The sequence below is a fragment of the Melampsora larici-populina genome, assembly GCF_000204055.1.
Source record: "Melampsora larici-populina 98AG31 unplaced genomic scaffold MELLAscaffold_11, whole genome shotgun sequence".
NCBI lineage: Eukaryota > Fungi > Basidiomycota > Pucciniomycetes > Pucciniales > Melampsoraceae > Melampsora > Melampsora laricis-populina.
Window position 1 is genome coordinate 1,207,371 of NW_006768775.1, and position 25,211 is coordinate 1,232,581.

Consider the following 25,211-nt stretch of genomic DNA (forward strand, 5'->3'; position numbering starts at 1 on the left):
CTCTTCCCAATCTGGACTTCTTCATCTTCATCATCAACAACAACAACGATCATCTTCAAATCAAAATGAATCACAAACTTATCATCAAAAGAAGAATCAAGAAGAAATTGAAATAGAAGAAACTGAAACAGAAGAAATTCAATCAGAACCAGAATCAGAACCAGAATCAGAAACAGAATCAGAAACAGAAGAAACTGAGACCCTAATCTCATCAGAATCAGATCAAGTTGAAGAAATTTCAGTTAACCAGCCTATTCTAAATCTTACTGAACCACAAGCCATTCTTGAAAATCAAATCACTTTATCATCTTCAAGTCTTTCATTGACTTCAACTTCAATCCCACAACAACAACAAAATCATCATCATCATCATCATCCATCAAATTCAATCTCAATCTCAAACTCAATCCCATCAACCTCAAGATCTCAAGTTTTGATTTCTAAATTCAATTCTCAATCTACCTCATCTCCCTCGACTGTCAATCATCAATCAATCAACTTATCACCATCATCTCCATCATCATCATCTTCTTCTAATCCTAATTTAAATCAAATCATTCATTCAGATCAGAAACTATCTCAATCTTCTTCTCAAACTCAAACTCAAATCCCTTCTACTCCATCTTTAATTCCTCAATCAACTCAACCTAACACCCCAACTACTACTCTCAATACACCTCTTATCAATCAAACTGAACCTACAAAAGAACCCAAATCCAATTATCACCATCAAAAGGAATTAACATCCAATCATAATCATCAAAACAATCCATCTAATCAAAACAATCCATCTAATCAAAACCATCCATCTAATCAAAACGATCCATCTCATCAAAACCATCATCAACAAAGAGACCAACTCGAATCATCAGCTAATCATACTACAACCACTGAACCGACTTTTGAAACTCAAGTGGCTTATCCAATCTTCGAACCCACTCCAATCTCAACTCCGGATCCTACCCCAGTCTCAACCTCGGCTCCTATCTCATCCACTTCAAAACGTACTACCCACACTCCATCAAACTCACCACCAACAAAACCCGAGCCACAAAAGTCAGCCAACATGACTAATCGATCTAGACGACAGTTGGGTGAATATAGTTTGGGTAAAACCTTGGGAGCAGGAAGTATGGGAAAAGTCAAATTAGCCATCTCATCTGTTACAGGAGAAAAGATTGCTATCAAGATCATTCCTCGTCATACCTCACTCACAGCTGCACAACAACAAGTTGAGAAATCAAAAGAATTGAAAGAAGATGGTGTGAATGGTAGTAATTATCTGGAGAAAGCCAAGATTAAAGATCAGGGTAAAGAAGTTCGAACGATCAGAGAAGCTAGTATCGTCTTACTCTTACATCATCCTTATGTGTGTGGTATGAAGAGTATGTTGGTCTATCCTGTGAGTGATTTCTTTTCGATCGTCGACTACCTACTTACCCCATCATCTTTTCATTCTTATCACTCAAACTGATCAGATCTTATCTTTCATCTTAGCATCATTATTACATGCTCTTCGAATACGTTAATGGTGGTCAGATGTTAGATTATATCATTTCTCATGGAAGACTGAGGGAACGAGCAGCAAGGAAGTTTGCAAGACAGATGGGTAGTGCATTAGAATATTGTCATGCCAATTCAATCGTACATCGAGGTACGTCATCAAAGCCTTTCTCTCTTTCACATGTTCCAAAGTCACTTACAGGTCTTCTCACATTTGGATCGTTTGAAACTTTCGACTTTAGATCTCAAAATCGAAAACATTTTGATTTCCAAGACTGGCAATATCAAGATCATCGACTTTGGTCTATCGAATCTCTTTTCACCTAATTCAAATCTTCAAACGTTTTGTGGTTCACTCTATTTTGCTGCACCGGAATTATTGAATGCCAAAGTGTATATCGGTCCAGAGGTAGATGTCTGGAGTTTTGGAATCGTTTTGTTTGTGTTAGTTTGTGGAAAGGTTCCATTTGATGATCAATCGATGCCTGCTCTACATGCTAAAATCAAACGTGGTCATGTTGATTATCCAACTTGGCTGAGTTCTGGTGAGTTTGGATGATTGATTTATCTTTGATGACATTCAACTGACCCTGTTTTCTCAGAATGTAAACATATTCTTTCAAGAATGTTGGTCACTAATCCGCAAAATCGAGCTAGCTTAACCGAAGTTCTATCGCATCCATGGATGGTCAAAGGATTTGACGGACCACCAGACTCACATATTCCACATCGAGAACCATTGAGGATCAATGAGATACAAGAAGAAGTAGTCAAAGGAATGACCGGGTTTGAATTCGGAACAGCTGAAAAGATTGAAGCCGATCTCCGAGCGGTTCTGACCAGTGAACTTTATCAAAAAGTATTGAAGAATCATGATTCAAAACGATCTAGATTAGATGGACATCCTGATATTTATTCTTCATCTCAAAGTGGTTCAAGTGCTTCGATGGCGGCCAATGGAATCAAAAAAGAACATCGAGGGGATCGAGAATTACCAAAGGCTACTAATAAATCGGCCAAAAGGTTTTCTGGATTCGGATTCTATGGAAAGAAGATTGCAGCTGTTCTTGGATCGAACTCTACATCTAAACATGAAGAAAAATCAAATGAATCAAATCCATTGGATACCTCTGTCTTGTTGAATGGTCAATCACTCGATACCGTTGATCCTACTAGAGGTTTTCATCCATTGATTTCGATTTATTATTTAGTTAGAGAAAAGATTGAAAGGGAAAAGATCTATGGACCTGGTTTCTTTGCTTCCTCTACTCTTTCTGTGACTGGACCACCACCACCACCTGCTCCTCCCTCAGCATACAAGAGTGCTTATTCACCTACGGTACCGGATTTTCCTGATATTCGACCACCGGCGGCTGCTGCTGTGAATACGAATAATGATAACCCACCACCTAGATCAGCTCTCAAACATCGTACGTCGGGATATCAAACAGCAGAAGAAGATCGAAACCATCGAACAAGATCATCTGCTCGACCATCTACTGCCGTAGCAGTGATGAGCACAGCACCTAAATCAGCACCTGCTTCACCTGCTAGACCAGGTGATGAAACCGATCATCCTCGAAGAAGTACACAAGCCAATGCTCAAAGATCTGAATTAGGATCTAAACCACCTACCAGTCGAGCCGAAAGAGTGCTCAGTATGATTGAAACTAGTGATCAAGCTCATCATCAATCTACAAGTATTGCTAAACGGTTTGGATCATTCTTGGGAAGATCTTCATCTGTGGTAGATCCTGATCATGATTATAAACGACATCGGCCTAGAACGTCGATTGGAGGATCTGGACATAAATCGTCGACTAAGACACCCTTGAGTGCTTTACCACAAGTCACTGAGACTAGAAGGATCGATCCAGATGATGTTCCATTGAGTGCACCGGCTCATGGGAAACCAGTTAGTAGAGCAAGTACGATTGGAGTTCCTGGAACTGGAGCCGGAACCACCAAAGAATCAAGTTCTACTGCTGCCAATCGAACTATTCCACATTCAGCTTCAGCTGGATCATCTTGGAGACCTAGGTTGAATTCATTACATAATCCAACAAGTACCCCAAGTGAAGGAGAAGATCAAGGAACAAGTCTTTCAATGGGAAACGGAGGAGTTGAAGCTCCTAATGCTAATAATTGTACAACTTTATTGGAAAGTGAAGAAGAAGAAATCACCAATCATCATCGAGAAGTAGAAGTGGAGAATGAGAATGAGAGACCGGAAAGTGGTGGGATGATACCTTCTTCTAAGTATCAAGTTGAATTTTCGGGTAGAACGGCTTCACCTAGTCGTGGAGATAAGATAAAACCGATTTATTTAAAAGTTCATTCCCTTCCCACTTTTCTCTGATTCAAAAAAAAAAAATGAAAAGCAAAAACTGATGTTGAGAAATGTGTTTTTTTTTTCTTTTTTTTCGTTTGTTTGTTTTTAATAGGGATTATTTTCAGTAGCAACTACATCTACCAGAGGACCACAAGTCTTACGAACCGATCTAATTAAAGTTTTGAACCGAATCGGAGTTCAAAATCGTGAAATCAAAGGTGGATTCGAATGTGCTCATGCTCCTTCGATTGATCTTTCTAGGTTAGGTAAAGGTAGAGATCGAGTAGGTGTTTCGAACGAAAGAGTTTCTTCTTCTTCTCCACCTCAAGAATCTACCACTGCTGGGGTTGGATCAGCTGGGGGTGGGACAGGTGGGACAGGTGCGATGATTAAGAGAAAGTTGTCCAGAGGATCTTTTATTGAGAATGGTGGTAGTGATGGTAAGTAAAAAGAAGCTCTCAATCAACATTTCCCTTCAACTTTTTTTTTTCTTTACTGAGATCTTGATTCTTTATTGTTTTGTGTTTCGTGGTATGGGCAACGATTTATAGCGTTAAGTTTATCAAATCATCAAAAAGGAAACTTTAGTAAGAAGACAAAAGATGATTTGGTAGTTCGATTTGAAATCTTTATTGTTAAGATGCCTTTGTTACCTGGTATTAATGGCCTACAGTTTAGAAGGATTTCAGGTAATGTTTGGCAGTATCAAACGTTTGGTTAGTTATTGTTTCTTTTTGAAGATTTGATCAGAAGGTTTTATGAGAGATTGATGAGAGGTTTTGGTTTTTTTTTAGCTAAGAGAATTTTACAGGAATTGAAGTTGTGAGGTGTTTGGATCAAGATCGGATTTGAATGGTCAAGATCGGATTTGGATGGTCAAAAATCAATGAATGGTCAAAAATCAATGAATGGATTTAATGGATTTAATGAAGGATGGGGTTTAATGAAGGATTAGGTTTTTGAAAAGAACAAAAGAAGGAAATAGGTACAAGGAAATCTTGGGATCCGTCTTTTTTCTTTGCTTTTGATGGTTTGTTTGATTAATTAAAACTTGCTTTGATTTGGTTTGGTTTTTTAAATTTCTTAAATTTCAATCTTTTTTCAATCTTTTTTAATTTTTTCCAATCTTTTTTAATTTTTTCTAATCTTTCTAATTCCTTTTTTATCATATACAATCTACAATCTCTTTCACTTTTTTTGACTCTTTTTTGCTTCCTTTTTTAAACTTTCATGAATTTTATACTTTTATATCTTTCTTTTTTTGGTTTGGTTTTGGTTTTATTTTAAAAAAAATAAATTTATGGTTTCGTTTTAGCTTAGCTTAGTCAATTTTTTTCATTTGAATCTTTATTTGAATCTTTAAATCTTTATTTGAGTCTTTATTTGAATCTTTATTTTGAATCTTCATTTTGAAACTTTATTTTGAAACTTTATTTGAAACTTTATTTGAACCTTTATTTATCAATTGAGAAAAAAAAATGGAGAAGTTTTTTTGTTTTTGTTTTGTTTTACTTTACTTTTGACTTTGACTTTGGTTTTGACTTTGACTTTGGTTTTGATCACTACTATTACTATTACTATTACTATTACATACTCTTTTGATCTTTATTTTTCACATGATTTGAATCCTTTAAAGTCTTTCTTTTCTTTCCATTTTCTCTTGATTGTTTTATAATTCTTTTTTTTCATTTCTCTTTTGTTTTTGGTGCTTTGTTTTTTGTGCTTCTTTTGCAATGTGATAGTGTCTTTCTTTTATAGGTCTATAACATATATATACATATATATATGGGTTTTTTTGGTTTTAATGATGAATGAATGAAAAACCAATTGATTTTTATTTTGTACTTGATTGATGGTTTAAGAACTTCAAGAGGGTTTTTGGGTTCAGTTTAAATAATTGGTTTATATTTAATTGAAAATGTTAAGTTTTCATGTATGTGAGTTTTGTTTATAACAATTTGGAAAATTGTGATTTGATTTTTCAAATAAAGAAGTGGTGTGATATTAGCCAAAAGTTTGTACATTCTTTGCACAGAATACACCCATTCTTTTGTGGTGTTGAAAATTGGTTTCCTACAGTTTACATCTCTGGAGGCTTGCCCTGGTGTTGTATATGAAAAGAAGGCCAATTGAATCAACTTGTGTGATTGATTCACATACATCTGAGAGCAAAAGATTTGGATCTGCATTAATTTCATTCTAAACACTGAGAATCATGATGAGAAATAAATATGAAGGAATCATTGGAATTCTAGTTGATCTGGAATGTCTACAACTTGTACTGACATTTCTAGTGGGTGTTGGTTATTCTTTTCAAGTAATTTGTGTGAAGATTTGATTTTTTCTTATGGGTTGAGTTTGTTTGCATTGGGACTCTCTCATTTCCAAGTTCTGAATCAAATGGTCTGTTATATACATCCATGTCAATCTTCCTTGAATCTTTTTGAGGAAATTTTAATTTTGAGAAAGTTTCTAGTAGATCTTGGTGAATAATATGACCACTGAATTTTCTTGTTCCCTTTTTCTGCAATGTTTGAGGTGAACTGAATTGGATCAGTCAATATATTATTTTCACTTGGTGTACTTGAGGCTTGATGATGTTATTCAATAAGGTTATAAGGAGATCTCTGAGACGTTTGAAAATCCAAAAAGTCCAGAACTATTAGTAATGGTTTCTTTATCTCAGCATGCAAAGCTTTTAGGGTACCTGTGGACTTTTTATGAGAGAATGTCTTTTCTTTGATTGAACCAAATACATGATAGGGCAGGGAAACATGCTTCAGAATGGGCTCCTATGATATACATCTTGATGCTTTTAAGAAAATCTGGTCTAGGGTCTTTGGTTGGATTGATTATTTCAAAAGTTGATGGATTAAGTTTTGTTGAGATTTCTAGAAAGGTGTAGATATTCCAATGTGGATTGAGATCATCATACAAGTCTGATCCATGAGATTTAGAAAACTTTTGATATCTATCACTAGAATAAGAAGAACCAGCTGGAAAGCCCTGTGAGGTGATTCCAGGTTCCAGATGCTGTAGAATCCTTCACCAAGGTGGATATGATCTGGGTATATCCTGAGGTAAGGTATGTGTTGTTTATGGTTTGAAGTAGCTCACCTGTATGCTTATTTGCTATCAAATGGTTTGTTAACATAGGGTCTGCTTGATTATTGGTTTATGTGGCTCAAAGACTAGGGGGATCACTAGGAAAATGATTAGCTTGCCTATCATGATGAATCTTATGAGATATTGAAAGATCCCAAATGTCTGTCATATCAACCTGGCACAGGTTCTGTCCATGATGAAAGTTTTCAACAAAGTTGTTGTTAAACCATATATTTCAGTCTACATACTTAACGGGTTGGGTTTTGATTGGAATTCAGAGTTTGGTGGTACTAACTCTATTATAAAGAATAGTAATAGTTACCAAAAGAAATTCCATCAAATGATTTTGGATAATTTGGAAGGCATTTGAGATCAAGATTGGTAGAAGATGGGATTAGTCATTATAAAGCTTTAATGTCTTATCCCTTATCCTGTTTGTATTATTTGATGTTGATTCCTCAACACATGTACTACTACTAGACAATGTGTGTTATAAAAATGTGGTTGTATTCTATGATCAGTCATGAGACCAGTCTAATATACATATATTGAATGATGGTCTAACACATTTAATTTTCAATGAAACCCACATTCAGTCAAGGTCCAAAGATAGCAAAATCCAAAAGAAAGCTTTCTATAGTTACCATTGTCAAAGGCTTTATATATGAATTTCAACCCACACCTTCAAATTGGATGTTCTTGTTCAAAACTCAATATTTCAAGCTCCTAAGACCATCTCCAGAATACTGATCAACCTGGTTGCTTTCCATCTATAGATTTTCTAAAAGATCTGATCAGAACTTTGGTTTTCTTTTCATTTCCTTTGTTTTTTTATTATCAAATCCAAAATTTCCACTCAAAAACAACACCTGGACAATCCATGGACAACTTCAGGTTAATATTTGAGATCTCAAATTTGCCCTCAAATGTTCAGAATCTTGAGTTTTGAGTCAGATGTTCAGAATCTTGAGTTTTTGAGTCAGGACATTGGATTTGGGCATTTGCAGTATCCGTCTGAAATTCATAAGCCTTTAACAGTAGCAATCATAGATCTGAAAACTGCTCTATGCAGCCAACAAATTTGCCTTGGATTTTTTAATCTGAGGTATCATCAGACTCAAATCCTTGGACAAAATCTTTTCAAGAATTTGATGAGATATTTATTTTGTTGGTGCAAAACAATGCCTTATACAAGCTCTGTCCGAGGATTTGCCTTCAATGATGCCTCAGATTCTACTGTGGTAGCTATACAAGTAAGGCCTTTTTTGCCTAGGTTCAGGAAATTTGAAGGGAGATGTTGAACTCAAGGATATCAAGATCCCATGCAACAATTATCCAAAAACTGTGAAAAGTTTTCTTTCTTTACTTTAGAAATCAATTTATGTCTAACCTGCCATAAATTGAATGTCAAATTGATTAAACCAAGGTTCAAGGAGGATTTGCATTTCAACAACAATGAGAAAGAAAGAATACTTTCAAAGCCTGACAAAAAAGAACTGAGAGAAAAACAGAGAATATCAATGAGGATAGATTTGGAAAAAGGTTTGTCAGAAAAAATGAATTTACAAAATGGTTAATTTGAGTTTAGAAGACTATATTTGAAATGAATGTAAGGAGTGTAGATTTAATGCGTTTGGAAGAAAAATTCACAGAGAGAGAAAGAGAAGACCATAACTGAAACAAAGAAATTCGATCAAGATGAATAAAAACACAAATCGAATGAAAAGGTGAGGAATAGAAAAATAGACTAGGACAGCTGACTGTGGCTTTCGATAGTAAAACAAATGGACAAATAAGAAGGAAAAACAGTTGAATTGATGCATTGAGTTGAGATATAAAATTGAGACTCCAAATTACACTGTAAATGTTGGATAAGACTCAGTAGATAGAAGCATTTGAGCTAGTAGAAGATGATAAACTAGATGTTGATGATGTTGTTGTTGATGTTGATGTTGTTGATGCTGATGCTGATCTCTTTCGATGTAAAACAAGGTGAAATCTTGACATGATTGTCACAGGTTCTTTAAATCCGAAATCATCTCTTTTTAATCGGGTGCCTTTTGCTTTGAGGGATCGACGAGAGGTTAATAGAGTTGGATGAATAGCTTTAGTATGATCGATTTGAGTGACAGTTCTGCTTTGAATCGAATTCGCTGATGGAGGCAATGTTGCGTTAAGATTCGTGGATTCTGATCGAACCATCTTGACCGGATTTGTGTTGATTAGACGAGGTTTGAGCAGAATGAGATAGTGCCGTTGAAGTGGAGGTGTTCAAGTTTTCGCCAGGTGATTAGATATTTGGATTACAATCTTCACTTTCTTGATGCGAGAGAACTGATGGGTTGATTTCGACAGACAAACCGTTCTTGTGATCCGTATGTGAATGGTGAGATTGAAATGGTACAATTTTCTATATGCAGGCCTTTTACAATGTTGGGCCAATCCAGTCCCGAATGCTGAATGGCTGATGAGTCGGAATAAGCAGTTTTTCAAAATGGCTTGCCTCGGAGATATGTTCTGTAAAGCTAATCGAGTAATCTATCCCCAGTTGCGAAAAAAGAATAAGCGGTTAGACTGAGGATCCTCTCATGCGTTCTCGGCAATTAGAGATAAAAAAGACAATTTCGGATCAAAGGATTGGCTCACAATTCATTCACAAAGATACGTCAGTTACTCAATCTGCTAGTATGCTCACAGCTCATGTGCGCCGAACAAAGAAGCACAGCATGATGAATGGACAAAAAAACTGGAAGAGAGGAGAAATTTTGGAGTTGATCGGAGAGTTTGTACAACCTTTCGAAACAAAAGCCAATTTTTTCTCTACCATCACTTCTAAAAAGGATCCTCGAGAGATCTCACACCCGACACAGCATCGAGGAAATATTATGTAAAGCCAAGGCTGGCCAAGTGGAAGTTGAAGAGTCTGGTATGTATAAGTATCACATGATTGTTTTCATGGAAAGACCCTCTTTCTTGCTCCACCAAAACCGCCGAAAAGTTAAGAGAACGTGACCTCAATATGTTCAATGTAGGCGGAGCAGGCGGAGCTTTTGCTGAATTCTTCACCAAATAGAATCCTTCACTGGTAGAGTCCTCCCACGGTAGAATTCTTCACATCCGCCTATAAAGTTTGACTTGGAAGCCTCCGGATAGGTCCATCCGGATCATGTCTTGTTAAAATGCAGACCCAAACATCTACATAGCCCAACCGCTTGGTCAAGTGTCCTCTCTCTCTCTCTCTGCCTCACCTACTGACGAGTGTGTACAGCAGTCAGCCCACCTCATGTTACGAAACTCACATGGGCTCCACGCTCAGCGCCGGCTCAGGTATGTACCTCTCTTTAAGCAACTTTCTCAAAAACATAGATGCCTAGGCTAGCAAAACAGAACAACACGACTTTTACACCAGCCAAAGCACGGATATCACACAGCAATGTAGTCAAGTAGAAAACACATGAATCACCCAGAAATGCTCACACAAGCAACACGGCTACCGCAGAATATATGTACCCACCAACTCCAGTTCCCCCCAATTCCTGCTTTCCTCAACAGGAGCTTGACCTCATGTGAAATTTGCCCAGGCTAAAAATGCATAATCTTGTTTTCCAAACCTTTTATCAATCACCACAAATCCTTTCACCAAGCCTTCATTTTAAAGTTTTGCTTGACATTGCTCTATCTTGTTTATGGATTTTGGACATATCCTTGGAAACTATGATCAGAATCACCCAACAAACACTTGTCAGAATGTGAATAGCATTCAACAACAAGAGGCTGATCTATTTCAGACCTTCAACACAAAAGGTGGCAGTAGAATAAACAGCATCAAAACCCTGTGTAACTGCTTCACAGCAATCATACCCTACATCAGCCCCCTCTTCTTAACAAAGCTCTCAGATTTTGGCAGGTCAGGCAGAGAACTTGATCAAAAAAAACGGACACACTATGTACCCCATTGGTGGTGCACTCCCACCCCCCAGTCTACCAGTGGAACAAACTCTGGTGTGTATCTTACCACTGAAAGCCTTCATTTGATTCCAACCCAGACCTTCCTGTCCCCAAAGCCCTGCCAACCCCCTCAATGCCCGGTCAATCAACAACTTGGTCAGGCATCAAGGACAGCAACTGAGATCCTGCAATGTAAAAACCAATTATGCCAAGCACCCAGTAAAAACACACTGGAACTGTCAGGGTGGCTGTCTGATTTACTCACAATTGGTCTAGTCAATCAATTGTACTGCACTCCTGACAAGTATTCTGCCGGTTACGGGGAATAGGTATGTACTTTTCTGTTCATCGACACAGATGAAGTACGTTAGTAACTGTGTATTTTGAATATATAGGTTCAACAGAGCCAGAATGATCAAAGGGCAGGCACACTGTTAGTTACCAGGTGCAACACTGGACCAATTACGCTAAAAAGGCATCAGAGAAGCTGGTAGTGTAACTTTTTTACTCATCTACATCATTGCTGTCTGTTAGATGTGGTGATGTACGCTACCAGATTGTTGAAGTTGTGTTAACTTGGTCTCACTATGTTTGCAGCATTAGCTGGGTTTGTACATCTGCATTAACAGCCATTGAGGTTTGAAAATAGTTGTTAGCTTGGGTCAGCATACCCCTGCGCTGACTGAATGACTTCACCTCTTGAAGGTGATGAAGATCCCTGATTTCATACTTTGGGTCCAACTGATAGTGCTGATAGGATATATTATGAGATAATCATATATCCTGTCAACCCCAATGTGCAAGTTCAACTTGTGGTTGGTTCACATCTGCCTCACACCTTGAGTTCTCACACCTTTTTGTTCAAGCTGGTCTGGAAAGACCCCCATTGGTCATACTATTACTTTACCCTCCTCAAAAGATTTCCATTGTTGCTTTGCCATGGTGGCACCCCCGTCTCAGAGGAGCTCTTCAGGCTAAGCTCCTGGTCCTTCATATAGATCTAGTTGTACAATAACCCCACTCAAAAAAACTCCTTGATTTGCACAGCTCCTGATATCTGTTTCTCCTTGCCTCTTACATAAGGCACAAAATGTGAGACTTGTCCATGAGAATGGTTGTCTTCAAAAAGGAACCTAGAGCAAGATATCAAAGCTCAATAGGAAACCATTCCCCTAACTTGTCCAATACAACCCAGGAAAACCTTGACAAGGCATTTCTTGGCCAAGTGATGACGCAAACAACAAAGACACAAGCCATAGTGTCACACCCCAGCAGGTCTCGAAGAGAACCTCTGATATAAGGGAAGGACCTGAGTTCCCCCTCTGTTCATCCCTTTGCTTGTTCCATCTTCCTCTACTTCATATTCTCTTGTTTAGGTTCCTCTTGAATCCATTCTCACTTACAATCACATTCTCCTTGATAGCCTTGAAGTTTTAACTACATAGTCCTTTTCCAAATCCACCCACCTGCCCGTCAGGGGTAGAACTTGTAACATTTTAGCGTACAATACTCTTCTAACCATAGGTATCTACTAGGGGGAGAGGTAAGACCCAAGAGCCTCTCTTGAAACCTGAGATTCTCTCCCTACACTTTACCTACGGGATGAGAAGAGGTCTCCTTGCCTCCAAAACTAACTCCTCACCGGAAGCTCTCCTCTAGAAATAGGAGAGCTTCGAGAGGAGTTTTCTGCCCGTACCCTTAAGATGCCTACATATGAATATTCCTTAACATCCCTTTAAGGGATATTATATATGGCTGAGTAGCTATAAGACTATGAGAAGAACTTCCTACATCAAAATGTACTTGATTGTGAAAAGTCTTCTTCTTCTTTTGTTGCTAGTAAAAGTAAAAACAGACACCAAAATCATGGATCAGAGCCTGAATCTCAAACCAAAGATACTAACAAGAAGAAGACAAATAAACAAAATCCAACTCAAGAAGAAAGTCCAGAAGTTGAACCACCTGTATGTCTCTTGCTTCAAGTCCATTCTATCATCATCTTGAGAATTCTCATATCTTCTTTTCTTTAACTTTTATGTGCACCTATCAAGAAAGTCTAAAGATCCAGAGCAGGTGGATCTCACTTGCAATTCTGACAACAAGGATGATTTAGTGCAAAAGCAAGCCCATCCCACTACCAACCAATCCAATCTTGAGGGGAGACATCTCAACCCAAGGCATCTATTGTGGCAGTGTGATGTGCTGGTCACCAGCACATTGGAATTCACCAGACAGACTACTATGTGGTTTTGCACCACAGGGTCCTGGCCGTATTACATCCACTGTTCAAAATTGCTCCGCAGTCTTTTTGCGGCTGGTGCCAGCTGTTTTCTCCTGCCCAATCATCATGCCTGTGCTGCACTTCATTCCAATTTTATGAATGCAGAGCAGGGGCATTGCCATTTTTGATACACTGTGCTACTTTGCAGCACAAAGCACAGTGAAATCCCCAAAAGTCCAATCATCTGTACAGTGCACTCTTGTGGAGAACTGTGCTGCCCTGGCATCAGGGGTTGCTATAGTACCTTTCTTTGTGCTACCTAGTTATAGGTACTGTACCTGTGGCAGAATTGCTTTAAAAAATGCTGAAATTTTGCTCCCAATTTTCATGACAACATTTGCATTTCTGGAAATGCTCACAATGTTTGCAATTGTCAAGAGAGATACTCAATTCCTGGTTCATTAAAGAGCTTAACTCAGTCCCCAGTGCTTCCATTCAGGCAATAAGGCTGTCCCTAGCCACACCAAGAATCTATGTGGCTTTGTAGAAAATAATTCAACTCAACAACAACGGCTTTGTGAGATGATCTGAAGCTTTGAACCATCATCAGGACAATTAGAAAGAGGTTTTGGCTTTCTAATGAGCCCAAAATTGAGCCCTTTGACCAAGAATTGTAAAATTATGAGCATTTCCAGAAATGCAAATGTTGTCATGAAACTTGGGAGCAAAATTTGAGCATTTGTTCCAGGTGTACATTTGATGATCATGGGGTTTTTTGTTAGTACATTCAACAATACAAACAATACCTAGATTGAACTCTCAACACTGGGAACAACATGCATATTTCTTTGTATTATTAAATCTGGATTCACCCCTCCCATTTATATTATTAAATCTGGATTCACCCCTCCCAAAAAATCTCTATACCCTGTCATGACAGCAGGGCTTTAGGAAAATTGGGTGACTGAACACCAGGACCTTTTCTCACATTAGTGTTGTGATGGGTAGCATTGAATGATGGGGATTCATTCACTACCTTCCGCCCATCTATTTATATCTTCTTCTTCCCGCTCTCTTTGATGTAACCCTTTTCAGAAAGCACTCACAAGTGCAATCACCCCTTGTACCTGCCCAATACTATGTACTTTTCTAAAATCATGTTCCAAAAGCATCAACCACTGAGGGCAACCGTTATTCAAATCTAACCAATCCCCCATCATTACAAAAAGCACCCTTTTCTGCCACATAAATTGTTCAAATCCGCTAATTGTGAACCAGGTTTTGCTGGCACTGTTGAAACCATTGGGTCTCACCTTTGCTTTTAAAGCATTGACATTATTTGCTTACTCAACTTTTTGCATTTGTCTTTGTGTGAGATTCTCTCAAATGGTCCTCAAAGAAACCACTAAATGTGCAGTTAAGCTCTTTTCAAACCCACCACTTTATTTTCCTTTCTCTTCTATGAATTCAATTATATCTATTGAACCTTGTAAAGAGGTTAAACATCAGCTTTTCATTTCTCCCAGTCATCATCTTACCAAAACTTATCAAGTGATCATTGTGTGTATTCAAATTCAAGAAAGATACAAGTCTTTAAATTTGAAAAAGTAAAAGCAAAATGCCATTGTTCTGAAACCCCAAACCCCATTCCATGAAGTCCCTTATATCAGAGATATTAGGGCCTATACAATCTCTATGTGGTCCTGTTTGGTCTCCTTTTGCTTCAAATCAATCCAATCTGTTGTTACAAAAAATTGTATCACCAACACACATTGCTTGCGGTCCGTTATCCTCATTTTATAGCTCTCCATTCCTCAAAGCGTAATCTTTGACTGATCAGTTGTCCTGTTGAGGGACGATTAACTGAGATAAAAAGACAGTTTATTTTCCAGTACCACAGACCCAATATATATCTGTCTCACCCTTTTGACACCCATCTCTTCAATTATCTTAATACCTCAACGTCAATGGTATGATCAAGCTCAAAACAAAATCCGCTCTGAAACTATTAGATAGCCTTAAGTATTTTTTCCTTCTCATCTGGAATTTCTTGTCGCGAAGATTTATAGACTAGGCTTCAATTAGTTCTTCACCAGGTAACGCCCACGAAGCGACACAGCTCTCGAAGTCAATTGAATGAGGTCTGCTTCTGGTGTCCACAAAGCTTCCAACTGAGAATCAAAATCCGAGAGTTAGTCAACTTGACAACTGCTGAAGGTATGAAAAGAGTCTTCTTTCATATTCGCTAATCATAAATAGGGTTTTTCCTGAACGATAAAGAAACTCACAAAACGAGATTAAGTAAATACGAGGTGCAACCGAATTCATCATAAAAGAAGCGTGTCTTAAGCATATATTCCTTCTAGTTCCAAGTGAAGGAAACACGCGCGGTACTGAATTCAAGAGACAGAAACTCGGTAACTCGTCCATCAATTGGGATAGACACGGACGGATTTTTCAATCACACTCACAGGAAACAAAGATAATTGAAAGAAGAGCGGTAATCGAAGCCAGAGCAAAAGTCCTTTGGCAGTAGTAGAAAGTCAAGAATACGCAAATAAGTCAAAACCCCCAAAGACTATACATTTCTAGAATTGAATCAGGAGCTTACTCCATTGTCAAAGCCATCAATCGAAACGTGATCTCCCTCGTTGTTTTCTTAAGTCCCGACCTTGTTTGTAAGTGAAGTGCTGAAATGATGACCGAGCTTATGGTAACATTGAAAGCTAAAGCAGCCGTGAGCCAGGCTAAGTAAAAGCCCGTCAATTCTCCACCTAACTGAGCTCTATGTCCAACTTCCTCAGCTTCTTTCACAGATTCAAGTAGGAAGAGAGTAATTGTTCCTATACCTCCACCACAAGTCAAGAGTCCCAGGATAGAAGCAATGATCACCCAGGTTTTGGAGTTTTTGAGAAGTGCATAAGCAATGCGCGAGAAGTGAATTCTGAGAGGTCGATAAAATCAAATCATATCCTTTCCAAACGACAGATTTGAGAGTGGTATACTCACTGAACCATCAAAGCCACACAGAGTGTGAAGCCCGTCCGAATGGCTTCGAAAATATAATTACTATTGATTTTCCCGACATTTTGCGATACTAAAGAGGCATATAAGATCTGAGTGGAACGAAGTCACATAAAAATTTCTTCCTAGAACACTCGATTCGATTTCGACACCGAAAAAGGACTTACCCAGATCTCTGCCGCGACTTGAAGAAGATGAAGTCCAAACGAAACTCTAGCAAGAGCTTTGACACACCCATCCTTCCTCGCGTCGGTTTTCCGTACTACACAGAACCGCAAGAACTGGCTGATGACGATACCAGATAAGAAGCATAAGAACGGTTCCATAGTTGAGATTTGGATGTTGTGAGGAAAAGTGTTCGCCATCTCGGGTGCCATGTTGTCGATCCTTTACTGAGTTCAAAGCCAGACTCTCTCCAAGAAGAAGTTCAGTTCAGTCAATGAGAAAACTATCGTAGCGTACAACCAAGTCCTCGCGCTCTCGAAAGCTTACATTCGATGTCCTAGAGGAATTATGACGATTTTATAGTTAAGAAATGAAACAGTACATCTAGAAACCATTTTTTGAAAATCGTATATGACACTCAATTTGTAGATTGATGACCGAAATCGGTTCTACCATCTTGATCTCAAAGCCAACAGCCTCCGCAAAGAACGCGAAACTTCCGCCCAAAAATATGACACCTTCTCGCCTTACGGCTTTGATTGTCAGTGCCTCGAGATTTTCCAAGCGATTGGCATTAAGCTTGATCTATCACTCAGCAATGATACACATTGAAACCTCTACTCCCTCTCCACGTACGGTATGCCTTCCTCAACTTCAACACATCCCTTGCTGTTTATATGCAGAGTAATCACGAATCTTATACTTCGAATCAAGAGTTCACTTCTTCTTGAGAACACGTAAAGAATGAGTCTGACAGCTTTCCATCGGTCAATTTCGTCTTCAATGGCTTGACCAAAGCTGTGAAAATCAAATTGGTGATGCAGCGTTCTAGTAGCTTGTCCTAATATTGACCGTTGGTAACCCGTCAAATTTTCGAACCGGGGAAAGACAAATATGAGGAGAAACTATGAAGGTGGAGGTCTGAATTGATCGGCAGATCCCTACCATCTATGACGTGAAGATAAACATAATCCGAGGTGATAACTGATAAACGGCTTAAACCCTGAAAGAGATGGGATACTATGATGATAAACCGAAATGATTTTTGATCAGGAAGAAAATGCTCTTTCCATTCTACATATTTGTTCCGAACCGCGTGCGCTCAGGAATCCTTTTTCCACCAAGTTGGAATATGTGAGGATGAGCGTCCCTTTGGGCCTCAAGGGGATGTCGAAAAGACACGATTTCTTACGAAAATCATATCAGCCGGTGTTGCTATGGAGGGGATTCAAAGTCGATGCGATAAAGTTGACGTTGGCCGTAAATTGTAGAAGAGGAATGTGGATTGACATTAGCTTAACAAAGCCCTCCCTGGGCGGTCGCGTCGAGGGCTTTGCTGGGCTTTGTTTCTGTGGTCTGAAGACTGACACCAGTGACAGCCAGGGATGCAGCAGTGAGTATGAGTATACCCAACTCATACTCACTGAGGACGGGTTTTGGCCCCGTACGCGAGTACATGTACTCCCGGGGTTGACTGTATGAGTCGTACTCCATCTCGGAAAACTCAGTAGTATGTGTAAATAGAATACACGTACTCAATCTCGCCCTTCATCCGGGCCAAAGACTCACTAACCCACATTCACCGGCCACCTTGTTTGGATGAGTATATACTCACCATATACTCAGCCAAACAAGGCCTCCACCAGATCCCCATTCATCGATCAAATCCAGATTATTTATCAACCATCGATTGGATATCGATATCCACCTTCTCAAGATACCGCCACCACCTCGATTCCTTAAATTCAATATCGAATCTCAATCGACCACGTCTTGCCCACTTCCACACCTTCCACCTTTGCCATACCTCTTCAGGCCCTATCCTCAATCCATCCATCCGTTTGGCCTTCGTAATCTCGATGAGTGGCTTGACGTTGTAGACTTGACCTTCTAGACTAGACATTTGAATCATATTTATCTCTTAATTCATTTCATTAACATCAATCGACCCATGGGAACAGAATCTATAGATCCTGGTGGCCAGATCGAGGTGTTGTGGCCGGCGTTGGCTTGGGTGAATGCTCATATCGAGGCTTTTGGGCTTTTGGATTGGTCGTATGACCTCAGGTAAGCAATTTCGCTACCATATTTATAATTTTCTTTCTCGTACAACTCCCCCTTACGTTTCTCCCATTTCTCTTTTCCCTTGTTGGAGATTCTTTTACTCTCACCCGTCCATTTTTCTTAATCGTGATTCTCTTCCCTTCTCAATCGTTAGACCTTCCGAATACCTAGCCAGCATGCCTCGAAATATGGCCAAATCACCTCCCCCCGCCTTGGTGTCACCCTATGCTCGACGTGTGACCCCAATGTCCGCGTCGCGGGTCGTCTCAGCCTCCTGTATAACGCCGACGTCTCGTGTTGGTGTTGGAATGGCTTCACGAGTCTCATCCTCTTCCAACCGAGTCGATGCGACACCAAGATCGCGACCGAAATTGTTCATCGTGCAAGATACTACGGATGTTGATGGCGAGGAGGCGACGTTGAGATCTCACCGACACCGATCAGATGTTTACCTGTATTTTGATGTGAGTAATTCAACCGGTCTCATCAACACCTAGCTTTCATGCTGATTCAGTGCGTATTTGACCAACGTACACTGTTAGGAGCCCAACAAGTCGCCAGACGAGTCCAAGGGTGAGGGTGTGATGTCGTACCCTTGTCTTCACTGTCCGTAAGTCAACCTACGGATAGCAATGCCCATACTTATTGTAAGCTAACTTTAACTGCGTATTTGCAGTGTTGTGCTTTCGATTTCCGGCCGTCCGAATTCAAACTTGCACAAGCACAGACGCAAGTGCCCCGGCTTGGCGCTTGCTTGGTACCACCACGAACCTGGAGCCATCGAACCGGAAAGCGATCCCATTGTCGCCGCGGATCGAAAGAAAGAGTTACGAACCCTGCTCGTCGGGGCCGTCATTAGCAAGAATTTACCCTTCTCTATCTTTGAGGGCGTGTTAATGCAGAAGGCGCTTCGCGCTATTGCACCATCGTTTTATTGGCCGGCTCGGATGGCTGTCAAAGCTGACTCAGAGGCTCTTTTTTTGGATCTGGAACAAAAACTGTTGGACGAGGTTGCTTCGGTTCCTGGTTCAATTTCGACTGCGACGGACTGTTGGACCAGCGCCGACTTTTCTCATACGTACATGGCCATCAATGGCTTTTTCTTCAACTCGGAAGGCAAATTCTGTCGTCGGCTCCTGGCGTTCAAAGTAAGTGCCCTTCTGAAAAGAAATTACATATGCGAACGGAATTGGAGCCTAATGAGCCTTGTTTTGCAATGTGGCAGAAGCTCGAGGGGAAACATACTGGTGACAACCTGGCCAAGGTTTACTGGAAGGCGCTGGAGCATGTTGGCGCACTTCGGAATCACTACTTGATCACCGGGGACAATGCCTCTTTGAACCGTGCGATGGCAAAGCTTTTAAGTGACCGTTATGCCACTCTTGGAATCCACTGGCCGTTTGAATCGAGGTTCCATGGCTGCATGTGCCACGTGATCAATCTTGTGGCAAAGGACTTCTTGGATGGTATGGGTCAGCTAACGGACGAGGACATTGCCGCATATGAAACCTCGGGGATGGCCGAACCACGAGCTTCTTTTGAACCTGACGAATTACCTATCACGGGCGACTACAACGTACCTGTCACCGAATCCTGGCCTCAAAACTCTTTTTCGCTTTCTCAGTCCTCCCTCGAGGTCCACGGCCCGACCCAGACCCAAGATACCGATGTCGACCTGTCCCATCTGAACAACGAAGAAACCCTTGCCCCAGAAGATTCACTCTTAGAAGACTCGCCAACTGTCCTCCTCACCGCCCGCAAGAAAAAGTCGACGATATTCACCCGCATCCGTGCTTTGGATACTCACATCAGAAAAAGTCCTCAGGAGCTTGAGTCACACATCAAGATCCGCGATGAAGTCGAAGATCCGCAACTTCTTCCCCTCAGCTGCCCTCCTACTCGCTGGAATTATTTCTATTATGTGGTAAGTGCCCTGCTTTTGGTCAATGAGTCTTTTAACTGGTTCCAATCTGACCATTTCTTACCATTCCATGATTCATTTCAGGTCCAACGAACCCTCAACCTCAGAAAGTCACTTGAACTCTACACTGCGGACCCGAAAAGGACTCACCTGGCCATCTCAAAAGCGGACTGGTCAACTATCGAGTATATGCACCCTGTTCTAGAGATGTTTGAAACTGCGACTCAGATTTTTCAATCCAATGACGCAACTAAGCAGTTGGTTCTTCCTGTACTCTGGGCGCTTCAAACGGTTTTGAAGAAACACCAGAGTGTTCCAGGAGCTTGGGGCCGAGCTTGCAAACGAGCGGAAGACAAACTTGTGAAGTATCTCGACCGCGAAGAGTGCAACATGCAGACCTTGGTTGCAACTCTCCTGGATCCGGTCCAGAGAGACTCAATCTTTCGTAATCATCTAGAGGTAGAAGTCCAGGCCAAGCGCTGCCTTCGAGACGAGTACAACCTTTGGAAGCCCAGCCCCACGGAAAGTGGCCGCGAGACCCCTCCTCCTGTTCCTGCTCAGCCGAAAAAAACCACCGACAGGAAACTTCAAGAAATCTACTCTCTCTTGGGTACCTCGGCAATTCAACCTTTGAGCCATTCCAGTCATGAAATGGACAAAGTCACGCGATACTTACAACGCCTGGATCCTGTGCTCCCCAATGAAACGATTGGGGAGTTCTGGGTGGTTAGTAACTTTCCTAATCCTTTGAGCGCCCAGAACCAAGCTGACCACCGTCCTCATTTCAGCGTATGTCCAAGCCTTCGGGACTACCGGTCTTGGCTCAGATAGCCCTTCAACACCTCATGATCGCGGCAGCTGGCGCATCAGTCGAGAGGGTGTTCTCTATCTCGGGCAACATAGCCGTCCCTTCCCGAGGCCGCCTCGACCCTGAGACGATTTGCCACCTTGTACTCGTCCGACACTGGCTTACAAATTGGGAGGCGACTGTGAATGTGGAGGATGTGGCTTAGACATGTTGATTTTATTTGGTCTGCTTTGACTCTGAGTCACGCGTTGTTTTCAAAGGGCCCTGCCGTTTTGTCCTCTATTGTTTTTCCCTCTGAACCGTGGTTCTTGTTAACAAATGATTATCCCCTCTCTTACAAAATGATCTAACTGTGGTTCTTTTTAACACATGATTATCCCCTCTCTTACAAAATTATCTAAGGAATTTTAAATACAATTTGATATCACCTCCCCAAACCAGTTTGCTACCCCATTCCGATTGAGTGTACTCATTACTCATGAGTACACTCGATCTTACTCACAATGAGTAGACTCATAGTGAGTAGTCTCTCACGTGAGTCTACTCACTCAGTGAGTACTTAGCCACTGTAGTACTTACATACGGGGCCAAGCTGAGTCTTGAACTCATGCCTGACTCTAACATCAATTGAAAGTGGAGTCCGGGACTCTCTCTGTAACTCACGTGTCTCGGTACTCAAGTGGAGTACCGAGTCAGGTTGCGCGGCAAGTGAGTCGGAGTAGACTCACTGCTGCATCCCTGGTGACAGCTGCCACCAGCCAACTCCGTCTCTGTCACTCATCTTTCCCGTGACCGGCTCAGCTCATTTCACAGGTCATTCTTCCGATGGAAATGGCTCAACACGCTGGGGCTCTGTTGTAAAGCTCCTTTTTTTCGCACTTTCTCATATCAAGGTCCTTTGGGCAACCACTTAACTGTTTTGTTCACGTTCATGTCTCTGAGTGATTTGATGATTTTGTACATTTCAATCTTTTCATGGAATGCGGCAACAATATGCGCTTCTGATCCAAACACAATCTTGTGATCAGATATCAATGAAAATATTATGATCTCAATCCAGGTATGGGAAGTCGGAATGATGGTGGGGAATATAAGGGGGATTGAGATATGTGTGTTTATTATTAGTGTAGGTTTTTCATGACACACTGTGTTGCTGTTTTATTACATACTATGTCATGGTATTTTTCTTTCTCGCATTGGTTGTTTTGTTGGCTTTCTCGATGACGTAGCATTCGAGAAGTATTTCTTCTTTATCGAACTCAGAACTGTTATCCTTAACAACTCCCTGCTTCTTTAGATTTTGACTTTCGAATTCAATCTTCTCAGTCTCACAAGTGGTATTTAAATCATGCGCTCACACCAGTCCTGAGTTGATGGAACTTGACTACTGGCACTGCACCTCGAAATTGCCGTCGCCGACGAATCCTCCATTTTACCTTCTAGTCAAGGGGGATGTACGCTTGCCATTCGGATTGCTCGGTCGGCGGTCTTCCCAGATACTGTTTACCCCCAACACGAAGTGGAGTCTGAGGAAATCCTGATCTTTCCCGATCTGAGGCTTCAGGGGTTTGTTTATAATTATTTGCCTAGAAAGAATCGAAAAGCTGAGTCACATGTTTTGGAGGACGTTGCCTCCATCAGCAGGGTTCACTCCTGAGCTTCGAAACCTGAACTTCAAAGAAATGTCAGATAAAGACGTGGATCGAATTCTTTCAGATGCGATCTTAGAAGATCACGACCACAGCGACGATCAAAACGCTCCTGTGGTTGCAAAGCTTCTGCAACAATCACCACAGCTGGAATTATCAAAATCTTCAAAGAGGCGAGACTGAAACGAGATGTAAAGAAAAAGGCGTCACGAGGTTCTTCTTCCCTTGACAACCAGACAAGTCGACAAAGTCTCTGAACTATTTCTGCATGTCGAAAGGTAAAACTTCATGCATCCGAACTTTATTCACGAAGCTCAACGTACAGAATGAAACAACGTTTGAACACGTTGAGGGTCGAGAAGTCAGCAAAGATATATAAACAAATCAAAGACGGCAAGGAGGTCCTGTCATCCAATCTCAGTCGCCCATCAGTTTGTTACCAAAATAAAATCAAAAACAATCCATTCGTTCATTAATACTCTCTCTTCAGTTCTAACGTTACAAAACATGAACTCCCGACACTCATTTCTCCTCACACTCACTCTTCTCTCTCTCACCATCATAAACCCTGGTCTTTGTGTCCCTCAACAACCAGTTGTGAAAAAACAGACCACATCTGATCCTAATTCAATAAATTATGATACTTATGATACCAACACGAATACCGTTAGTCATACTTTTGGTCCTAGTGAGCAACTATGTGCTTTAACTTGGTCAAATGAAGCTATTCGTGGTAAATTTCAAACCACAACTACACCACCTACTTTCTGTAAGTTTTTTTCTTACTATCGTCTTTGATTAAATTCACATGAGTTGATCTCTGACCCATTTGAATCTTCTCTTTGGATTCCATAGATTGTAAGAATTCTGGTGGTTTAAGTTATAGATGTGGAGGTTGTGGATTAGTTTCAAGTCCAAATCCAATTGGACCATCAGATAGAAAAAGAATGACAACAATGAGTTGAGTATTTGTAAAAAGAAAACTTCATCTTATCTTGAATTCATACTCACTCACGATTTTGAACTTTTCTTTCTTTCTTATGTAGGTGGTAAAGCATATAGTTGTACAGCCAAGAATGAAAGAGGTATTTCAGTTCAAGTTGGTGATTCGACTTGCATTGCTTATAGTATTGCAGATGGTGGAGCTGGTACAATTCGTAAGTTTTTCAACTCTATCTGTGAAATCATCCAAACCAAATAGATATTAAAGATGTTGAGAAACATTTGTTTTTTACTTTAGATTGTTTGAGTCCCACTTTTGAGTACTTGGAATGTTCAATCGGTGACAACTTTCCAGCATTTGACAGAATTTGTTAAGCCAATCTCTTTCAAAGACTCTTGATGACTACCTTTTCACTAATCTTTCTTCTCGTTTTCTTTCTGATTTCCATCCTTACAGCTTGCACTGGTTGTCTTTTGTATGAAGCAGATAAGAGTGACCAAGGTGGAATCTTCAGAACCAGTGCTCCTTGAACCTCCTTGAATTTCACAGTCAATCATACTAAACTATCAAAAAAAACTCATCTTTTCTATCCTGTTTTATCAAAACTTCTAACCCAAAAAAATTACCTAACATAAGATTTATCACCTCATAACTTGTACACACTCTTTTCTTTTCCAAGTTGCCTTAAATGTGTTTTCCAAATATGTCAATATATGTTACAAATTCAATGTGTTCAAATACAAAAATCAATTTGACCCTCTCTTGTTCTTCACTCCTTTTTACTATAGGACAAATGTAAGGATGAAATGAGGCCACATTGAAGTCGATGGATCGACCCAACAAAGAAGCGCCTTTATCATTAGATGTCAACCCAACTTTGCTTGATTGTCTTCCTCTCCTCTCCGAGTCATCATTTTTGAGTGGATTGAAATTTCCATTCAGGGATTTTGAATTCTTTCAAATCATCAAAAAGCTATGAGACAAAAGTTATAGAGATCCACAAACACTTTTTTGAATACACATGAGGAATACCATCTTTTTTGATAACAAAATCTAATCATCACAAGCTGTACAATTGACCCATCATTCTTTAAGGGGTAGGAGATTTTTACACCGACCCGTTTACACCGAATGAGTCTGTGTAAAAACGGGTCAGTGTAAAATTCAAACAGGGGGGGGGTTCTTAGAAATTTACACATGTTTTTTTTTTTTTTTCGGTGTTCAAAAAAGTGATGTGGAAAATTCTGTGTAAAAATCTCTTGGCCGGTGGTAACATGTAATTTTACATTGAAAGTTTTACACGTGTTACGCCTGTGTAAAAAAAGGCGGTGTAAATATCTCGGGCCCTGACCCGAGTTGTAATTTTACACTGGGTGGCTTACACCGAAAATTCATGTGTAAGGTCGGGTCGGTGCAAAAATGCCCTTTGGCCAAGCTGACATGCAATTTTACACGCACGTCTTACACCCACCACATACCTCCAACGCATATCCTTGAATGTCGAATACCACACAACAAACATCAGTTC

At 40.3% G+C, this 25,211-nt stretch overlaps 4 protein-coding genes across 4 annotated transcripts; 2 read left to right on the top strand and 2 right to left on the bottom strand.

The window, feature by feature from the left end:
* Nucleotides 1–1,066: 1,066 nt before the first annotated feature.
* On the top strand, nucleotides 1,067–5,602 carry MELLADRAFT_115980 (uncharacterized protein; the record flags this gene model as incomplete). The annotated part of the gene is made up of 7 exons (XM_007408045.1): nucleotides 1,067–1,402; nucleotides 1,498–1,654; nucleotides 1,746–2,048; nucleotides 2,106–3,835; nucleotides 3,948–4,275; nucleotides 4,387–4,551; nucleotides 4,630–5,602. 7 exons carry the CDS (start codon nucleotides 1,067–1,069, stop codon nucleotides 4,659–4,661), a joined length of 3,051 nt encoding a protein of 1,016 aa, XP_007408107.1.
* A 2,752-nt stretch (nucleotides 5,603–8,354) lies between these two features.
* On the bottom strand, nucleotides 8,355–9,439 carry MELLADRAFT_71426 (uncharacterized protein; the record flags this gene model as incomplete). Its single annotated transcript, XM_007408160.1, has 1 exon — nucleotides 8,355–9,439. The coding sequence occupies one exon, from the start codon at nucleotides 9,140–9,142 to the stop codon at nucleotides 8,819–8,821; it is 324 nt and encodes a 107-aa protein (XP_007408222.1).
* A 5,740-nt stretch (nucleotides 9,440–15,179) lies between these two features.
* MELLADRAFT_104936 (uncharacterized protein) lies at nucleotides 15,180–16,510 on the bottom strand (the record flags this gene model as incomplete). The annotated part of the gene is made up of 5 exons (XM_007408159.1): nucleotides 15,180–15,280; nucleotides 15,581–15,633; nucleotides 15,721–16,053; nucleotides 16,119–16,225; nucleotides 16,301–16,510. The coding sequence occupies 5 exons, from the start codon at nucleotides 16,508–16,510 to the stop codon at nucleotides 15,180–15,182; spliced, it is 804 nt and encodes a 267-aa protein (XP_007408221.1).
* A 6,737-nt stretch (nucleotides 16,511–23,247) lies between these two features.
* Nucleotides 23,248–24,213, top strand: MELLADRAFT_124116 (uncharacterized protein; the record flags this gene model as incomplete). Its single annotated transcript, XM_007408046.1, has 5 exons — nucleotides 23,248–23,509; nucleotides 23,596–23,700; nucleotides 23,787–23,897; nucleotides 23,981–24,052; nucleotides 24,140–24,213. 5 exons carry the CDS (start codon nucleotides 23,248–23,250, stop codon nucleotides 24,211–24,213), a joined length of 624 nt encoding a protein of 207 aa, XP_007408108.1.
* Between the last annotated feature and the right edge of the window lie 998 nt (nucleotides 24,214–25,211).